General features: G+C 41.2%; 1 protein-coding gene across 1 annotated transcript; it reads left to right on the top strand.

Moving 5' to 3' along the window:
• The first annotated feature begins 1,051 nt into the window (after positions 1–1,051).
• Positions 1,052–3,366, top strand: ascl1.L (achaete-scute family bHLH transcription factor 1 L homeolog). Its single transcript, NM_001085778.1, is given in 2 exon segments — positions 1,052–1,834; positions 2,450–3,366. A coding segment is annotated over 1 exon segment (600 nt). The 5' UTR covers positions 1,052–1,219; the 3' UTR covers positions 1,820–1,834; positions 2,450–3,366.
• The last annotated feature ends 5,433 nt before the right edge of the window (positions 3,367–8,799 follow it).

Here is an 8,799-nt window from a genome sequence, read left to right as displayed (position 1 = left end):
AGAATTAAGTCAGAAAGCAGCTAGCGGGAAACAAGTTAAGGATCTTGGTGATATTTTCTCTTGCCAGTACCAACTTTATCAGGTGGGTTCCTGGCGTTCATTCCCTCCAATTGTATATAGAAATCAAGCCCATACTTTTTCTCTTTTCTGTGGTGCCTTAGTTCCCTGGATGCTGGACATCACCATGTTGCTTATAAAGGAAAAACAGGGACAGCAATCTTGTATAATTTTCTTGCCCAACTTTTATTTCAAGCCACGAACTGATTGGTGCAGTGAAAAGTCAACATTTTGGGGGGGAGACAAAGCCTCCCTTGGTCAGGGTATGAGTGTTTGAAGGATGTTGGGCCTGTGGTGTATTCCCAATGAATTTAATACACATCCATGTTACTAAACTGAGCGGGAAAATCACTTTGTACAAGGCGGGTACAAATGAGAGAGCTCAATAGCTACAATATGTTCTCTGGGGCAGATGAGTTGATGGGCACAAGTGATATAAACATTGATTACAACCAGTGACTTTAGTTATAAAGATCTATTTGATAGCAGGGAGCAGAGCCTACCATTGCAGTACCATTGCAGGGAGCTCCAGAAAGGATTTAGAGCCCATTTGGGCACCAACCAATCTGTTTATGAAACACGTATACCAAAAGATTTGTCCTATCTTCCTTGATATAACATTTAACTAGGACTCCCCCGCGCCACTTGCCATTGCCCTATGTCCCCTATCCAGCAGTGGCACGTCTCTAAACTAGAGCTACTGTAACTTTTCCATAGAGTGAGGACTAGGGGTGACTCTCTTGCCACGAAGTCTTCTCCTCCTGCCTGATGTGCCCCGGGTTGGTGAGGTTGAGAAGGACACGGTTTTATCCCGCTCACCTAACCCTCTCCCCGTGTAGGGCTCACTTGTTTATTCAGCGCTCGCGGCGGCACGCGCCAGGCGCACGCACTGGAACAACAAACCAAAGAGAATGGCGCCCGGGGAGAGGGGCGGGGCCAGGCTGAGCGCGTGGGGCTTGTGCCGATTGAAAAGGCGGCGGCAGTGGCAGGAGAGCAGCATTGAGCGCACAGAGCTAGAGCCAGGGAACGTGCGGGGCCGCTCCTGTCACTTTGCAACAGCAGCATCATCCTCCTCCTCACCCGCACAGCCAGAGCAACACGCGAACGGCACGAGCCCCACTGCCTCCTCAGCTCACCTCCTCCTGCCCAGCAGCCTGTCAGCATGGACAACTGCGTCGCTGCCAAGATCATGGACAGCAACTTATCCAGCCAGCAGCAGCATTTCCTACAGCCCCATTGCTTCTTCCCGCAGAACGTGCAGCAGCTGAGCCCGGCGGAGGAGCAACAAGCGTCCAAAGCCAAGCCCATCAAGAGGCAACGCTCGGCCTCCCCGGAGCTGATGAGGTGCAAGAGGCGGCTGAACTTCAATGGCTTCGGCTACAGCCTCCCGCAGCAGCAACCGGCCGCCGTGGCCCGGAGGAACGAGAGGGAAAGGAACCGGGTCAAGCTGGTCAATCTCGGCTTTGCCACCCTCAGGGAGCACGTCCCCAACGGTGCGGCCAACAAGAAGATGAGCAAAGTGGAGACGCTGCGATCGGCAGTCGAGTACATCAGGGCGCTGCAACAGCTGCTGGACGAACATGACGCTGTCAGCGCCGCTTTCCAGTCCGGGGTTCTTTCCCCCACCATCTCCCCCAACTATTCCCACGATATGAACTCTATGGCGGGCTCCCCCGTCTCCTCGTACTCCTCAGATGAAGGCTCCTATGATCCGCTGAGCCCGGAGGAGCAAGAACTTCTCGACTTCACCACTTGGTTCTGAGATGCGGAGTAGCAGGTGAGTTGCCTCCATCCCTGCTTCTTGTCCATCCTCCGGACCTGCTGCTGGACCACTCTGGGAACCTCCCCCCCCCCTCTCTCTCTCTCTCTCTCTCTCTCTCTCTCTCTCTCTCTCTCTCTCCTACTTTCCTAAGCACTAGGTGCCCTTCTGTCATTGCTTTCCATTTCCAGAGACCTGTCAGCCTCCACTTGCCAGGCATAGTGGCAGTTGTAGCAAGTGGCAGTTGTAGTAACAACAACAGTAGGAGGGCTTGCAAGGGTGGCTGTCCCTGAATTAGAATGGATCTGTTGCTTATGGGACTTTTACAACTTCCTTAGCAGTTGAGTTCCATTCTCCAAGCTTTAAAATGGGACACATTTGGGATTTGAAGACCATTCTGAGTAGTTCTGTAGCCATCTCTAGTTCTTGTGATAGCCTTTTGCACAATCATACTATTCCTTTGCTGTTCAGAAGTTGTGAGGCATTTCACGGACAGTGTGGGTGAATTGCAATCACTTGAATTTCTGCAGATGGTAATACAGGGAAAATAGTGTCTGTGGTGGGGATTGCCTAAAACATATGTGATGTCAACAAGTCCCTTCTGTATACTGATTGTTTGTATTGTTCTTTCAGGCTGTTTGCCTCCCTGCTTGGATAACAAAGTGAAGCACACAGGAGCAGTTGGTCCCTCCAAGAACACTGAAGCACTACATTTGCACTCCAGTACGATTCACTGGATGGATAGAGACATAATGCCGTGGGGCTCGTGGGTGGTGAAGCACACAGACACCATCCCAGCTCACGCATGGAAGAGACGTGGTCCGTATGAACAACCCGGGGCTACCCCATATAAAACGCAAGCCCTTATTGACTATACCCTCCTTCTTTTATCGATGGAGGCCGTTCCCGGATCAGAATTTGTGGCGTGTTTATCCAAACTATGCTGTTATTCAAAGAAACCCCCCTCCCCTTCAGACTCTACCCCCTTTTTTTTTTTTGTACCACTTTCATCCTTAAATGCTTCCAATCTTTTGTGAAATTTTTTTTTATTATAAGAAATATTTCTATCTATCCCAACTGTTTTGGGATATATTAAGCTATTTTTGTACATAAGAGAGAAATTTATAGAAGTTTTGTACAAATGGTATGAAATATGTATATCTTGATACATTATTATGTAATGCTTATTACCTCTGCATATTTAGACTTGTAGTCTATAACCTTGCAACTGCAATTTTGTATGTGGTTTTGTAAAGGACACTCCTTTTAAGGTGGGGTTGGAATTCCTACAGATGTACTTTAGCACCAACGTGTCTTACTTTATAGAAACTTTGTTAATGCATTAATTGTGTTATTAAACAATGTTCACAGTGAACAAAGTTTATGCAGCTATTGTCCAAACGCAAAATAGTGGTCCACTGTATCTATGCTGCCTTTCGGAACTCTATATACCACTGCCTTTTCTTACTGTTTTTAATACAAACTTACAAATGTCCTGCATAACTATGTTTTTTTACACAATAGTTTCATAATAAAACATTTTTATATAGAAAAAAAAGACTGGTACTTATGTTTTATTATCTACCACCCATAATAAAGTGGCATGCATTGTCCAGTGATACTTTGGCATTGGCACGGCTGATGTATCTATTTAGAGCAGACACAAAAAAGATGGGTACTGATTGTTCCCCCCTACATGAAAAGAGCTGAACAATAAAAGAATGATTAATGGGTGTATTGTCCCTTAACCAGCACATCCACAGAACCCAGAAATATAAGTAATGAGCGGAGAGTGTAGCAAGCCAGACACTGAGCATTCAAGCACAGCTTTTCTCTCTTTCTATACAAGTCTAATCCCCTGTGTCTGAGAGAGAGAGAGAAGGTCAAATGCAAACAATGCTTGATAATATACAGCTTGCCCAATGTGTGATTTTTGGTTAAAAAAAAATAGAATATGCAAAATAAGTAAATAGGAGAATCCTAGGGCAATATTATTTTTTTTAAAAATATTTCAATTCATGTCTATGGTATGTTCGTAGATAAATATAAATACTCTACAGTAACTTGGATTCCCCACTTGATAAATCTGACTCTTTCTGATACACATATTTATGCATAGTAAATGGAAGTCTGGGGGATTTTACATTTTTTAAAACTTTTAAAAAAAATTTTTTTTTGTTGAAGTTTCACAAAATCTTGGCTATAAAGCCCCCCACTGTTTCCATGAAATAGACAGCTTAGAAGGGGGGGGGAAGTGCCTCCCAGATCAGAGACACTGATCTATAAGCATGTCATTCTATTCAAAAAGCGTGATCTGCCTGTAAAAGTACCCAATTACCAAGATTCAAAAAGAAATTGGTGTGTGTGTGTGTGTTTTTTTTCTTTTTTGGCTGGGTTGCTTGTTGTCAGTTAGCAAGGACGTGACCAGAATGAAAGCCCTGTTCCTTTTTTTTTGTGTGTGTGTGTGTGCCTGGATACTTGCTCCCCTCCTAAATGACTTGAAAATTCAGTTTGCGTGCATCAAGCCAAGCGGAAAGCAAAGCGCAAAATTCAGCTTAGAAATCCCAACAAAGGACACAGAGCCAGCATGCCCTACACAGTTCAGATCTGTCCTGGCTCTGTTTGTACATCCATTCCCCCTATTTACAGAGATTTTACAGAAGCCTTCACGCATGCAATAAGCCAAGTTTTTATTGCGCTTGCAGTAAACTCCATAAAGGGCACACAGCATTGATTTATTGGGGCATATGTCTCAGTGGGCTTTAAATGTTACTAATTTGTTTCTTAAGCATTTTTTTTTTTAAATAAATATTACTGCAGCATTTTTTGTATTCATTTTTCTATCTCCTAGTTTTTTGTTCACTTTTCACCTAATAGAACTTTTTCTCCCCCCCCCCGTAACTTTACAGAGCTAGCATGCACAGAAAGAGTAGCGAATAATGTATGTCTATGAATATAACATTAGGATAATGTTTCATCCTTTACAAAAGGAGGGAATTTTCTTCTTCTTGTGTAGACAGGTGTTCCATTGCTGGCTCTTGAATAGTAAATAGCCATACTCATTAAACTAAAGGCAAAGTTAAGCTGCTGTTTGCTACAATGTATAAGTCTGACTGAGAAATTCACAAAAACACACAATTTTACTTAAAATAGGAAAGGGCAGAGCAGGATTGGGGTAAATCTCATTATATCTACTCTAATCGCTTAGCAACACAAAGGCCTTTCTTCAGTGAGCAGAGGAAGCTATTCAGAAGCCCCTGACAAGCAGCATTCACTTAACGTTTGTAAACTCGGTAAATCAAGAGCCATGTGCACTATGCATTTACAAAGCTGCGCCCAGCCGCTAGGATTCACATCAGATATTCCAGTCTTCCTGCATTCCTCTTCTTAGTAACTATTTGCACATTGTAAATCCCAATTAATTCTGATTCTTTCACCCCTTTTCTATATCCCAAGAAAGGATGTCTCCTTGCTGCCAAACTCCTAATGCTGGAAATAGACATAATACACTATCCAACATTTTCATTCTAACAAAATTTGCTGTAAATAAATGACAGTGATCGTAACAATAATATACCATACACCAAGACTGTGCAAATCCACACCCTACGGTATCCTTTTTTTGTTGTTTAATTGCAACTCCCAAAATGTCAGAGGAAGCTTCTAGCCATCTAAGTATTCTGGCATTTACCAGATTACAATTTACACTCCATGACTCCCCATGTGTGGGATATTGCCTCGCTTTCTCAAGAAAGATTACTGTCCCTGGCACTTTTGCAATGTAATATTTAATAGGCATCAAAATCCAACTGTATTTAGAAGGTATTAGTTGTCCCCTTTTTTCTTTAACTGGCGGTTGTGAGTTTGTAACAACGAAGGTGGGGAGTGTGCAATTGCCACTAGCATGGACCTTGACAGCTCACTATATTCAAGTATCTAGTAAATAACCTAAAAATATTTTGCAGCAGCAAACTCTGATAAATTGTCACCTTATATGGTAGTCTTTGTCGATCTGTCTAGAGTCCGTTGCTTGGCACTGGAAAGTCCAAAATAATTTTTAGTTATTTTCTGCAACCCTTTTTATGTAACCATAGCCTATACCAACCAATCAGCAGTTACCTTTTAGTGTTTCCAGCATGATGAAAACGATTGATTTCTAAGTGCGATTGAACAGAGGCACATTTTGTCATAGGTGCTTCTAAATGCTATTAATAACTTTGTAACTGTAACAGCCTTAGGTCATGCATTGGTTAGTTAAGCCCCAGCATACATTATACAATTTTTCATCAAAATGTGACCACTGGAGGGCATTGCTTTATTAGACTCTACAGACTCTACAGATTATAAGTATGAGCTCTCTATAATAGCTAGTAGATAGCTAGTATGGCAGCTTCCAATAATATGAATAAACATAAATAGATGAATAAGACACAATAACCTGTATGGTGTACTGAACATTTATAGAAAAAATTGTGAATGGAAATTCCATTCATGTATTTTCCTAGATTCACTATTAAACTGCATATACTGTATGTGTGTGTGTGTGTGTGTAGGTCTCCATTATCCACTTGAGATCAAGTTATGTTTTTGGAACACATTTAATCAATAGCAAACAAACTGGGCAGATGTGGGTTTCAACTGATAAATCTGAAACTCTGGATTTGCATTGAGCAAACACACATATCATAGACAAACTGTTCCTTCCTGAGTTATAAATCTTTTCTTCTTTTTTCTTTTCTCTCCTTTCAGAGTTGAATAGGAGCATTTACAACTTCAGGGTAAAGGTCAAGTTTGAGCAAACGAGTTAGCATTAAAAAAATTGTTTACTGAAATACTTTCTTTTAGGGCAGAGACACAAGTGGAGATTCAGGGAGGTTCAGTCACTCGGCGACAAATTGCCTCTTCTTCGGGCGACTAATCTCCCCGAACTGCCTTCCCGCTGGCTAGAATCTAAATCGCCAGCGGGATGGCACTCGGAGCACTTTGTTTTCCGAAGTCGCCCAAAGTTGCCTCACGAGGAAACGTCAGACGACTTCGGAAAATAAAGTGCTCCGAGTGCCATCCCACTGGCTAGAATCTAAAGGCATTGAGGGGAGATTTGTCACCCGAAGAAGAGGTGATTTGTCGCCGTGCAACTAATCTCCCCAAATCTCCACTTGTGTCTCTGCCTTTAGGATGTACATTCTGTCAGTTGTGCTGAAGCTCTGGCTTGATAAATAATTTTCTCATATATTAGGTGGACCCGACAACGTATTCCAATATAGACACGGGAGTGCACTGATCCGATTAACTGACCTACAGGTTGACCAGTGAGGTAGGAGCTCTGCGTCTGTAAATAACTCCATATTACACCAATAGGTACAATTAACCAACACCATTTTCTATTTTGGTTAACCAATAGATACAAGGTTGATTCAATTTTTTTCTACAGTGACCACAGAGAATGGCCACATATGGAGCAATGTGGCAGTTAGTTGGAAAGCAGGTGAAATAACCAATGTATCTGTTTCTGTGTATAGCTATGTATACTGATCTAGCCCGGGAGTTAAAATATGCTAGCAGAGAAGAAAATCCGCTGCCTTCTGCTCCATCATTTACAAATGCACTGACAGGCACACAAGGCAAATTTTGGTATGAAATGCATACTCATGGCTGAAATCTGTCCTGTGTGCACTGACAGGCAGAAGGCAGCAGAAAGTGTTTTCTCCACTGAGGGACACTAGCCTTAAGGGGCCCTAGGGATTCCATGATTGATGTGCAGTTTCACTATGTATTTGTGATATAGGTCATCTTCCCAAGGGGAGGAATATAAAACGATCTTGTTGTTGAGACTAGTAATGTGTAATAGCGCCACTGAATAAATTGTTTGCATGTATGTCAAGAAGTTTTCCTCTGATCAAAGTCCACCAGCTGGATGTCCAGCCTGCGTAGGCTGAGAGAAGTTATAGGTATGAGACCTGTTATTCAGAATGCTTGGACCTTGGGTATTCCAGATAAGGGGTCTTTCTGTAATTTGTATCACCATACATTACTAGTACTAATCTTATTTTTTCTAATTATTTTAACAAAAGAAGTCTGACCAAACTAGAATCCATGATTGGACCTTATTTATTATTAAAAAAGCATGATGTAATCAGATCAGGGACAAAAACAAAAAGATTGAGTGAAAATCCGAATCGTAAGAGTTTTTTCTCCAAATCACTTGATTTTTCTGAATTAGATAGGGACCTCTCCATTATATATATATATATATATATATATATATATATATATATATATATATATATATATATATATATATATATATATATATATATATATATATATATATATTGTTTTGCCTCCAATAAGGATTAATTATATCTTAGTTAGGATGAAGTACAAAGTACTATTTTAGTATTACAGAGTAAAAGGAAATATGTTTTACAATTTTGAATTATTTTATTAAAATGGAGTCTATGGGAGATGACCTTCCTGTAATTCAGAGCTTTCTGGATAACGGGAGTAATACATGTGCATGGCCACCCTTCTATTGTTTCTTTTGTTTGGGTCAACCTTCGGAACAACTGAAACAGTAGGTAGTGAAGAGGAGCCACAGCCAAGTCACCCTATTCATTTATTAAAATAATAATTAACCTAGTATTCATTTATTAACCCAATTTTGGAACAAATATATAGGATATATAAGTGACTATTGCAACTGACTAAAGAAGCTGTGGTGTGGTGTGACATGGCGAGTGTGTAGGCCACTGAGATGATCGTATAACTTTGTACAAAATATAAATTGCTCTCTATATTGTGTTGTACCTATGTGAATTCAGCTCATGAATTAACAAACTGGATCTGTTAAACAAAATGCATGTTGCTTGTAAGATATATGAAATTAAAAAGGGTTATACTTAACAAATCCATTAATCAGAATCTCCTTGCTGATGTAGTGATGCTGTTTTTAACCCAGCTGGCAGATCATTGCTCAGTTTATG

Source organism: Xenopus laevis, chromosome 3L (assembly GCF_017654675.1).
Source record: "Xenopus laevis strain J_2021 chromosome 3L, Xenopus_laevis_v10.1, whole genome shotgun sequence".
Lineage (NCBI taxonomy): Eukaryota > Metazoa > Chordata > Amphibia > Anura > Pipidae > Xenopus > Xenopus laevis.
The sequence above is the reverse complement of the archived record's forward strand: the minus strand, read 5'-3'. Positions and strand labels throughout refer to the sequence as shown.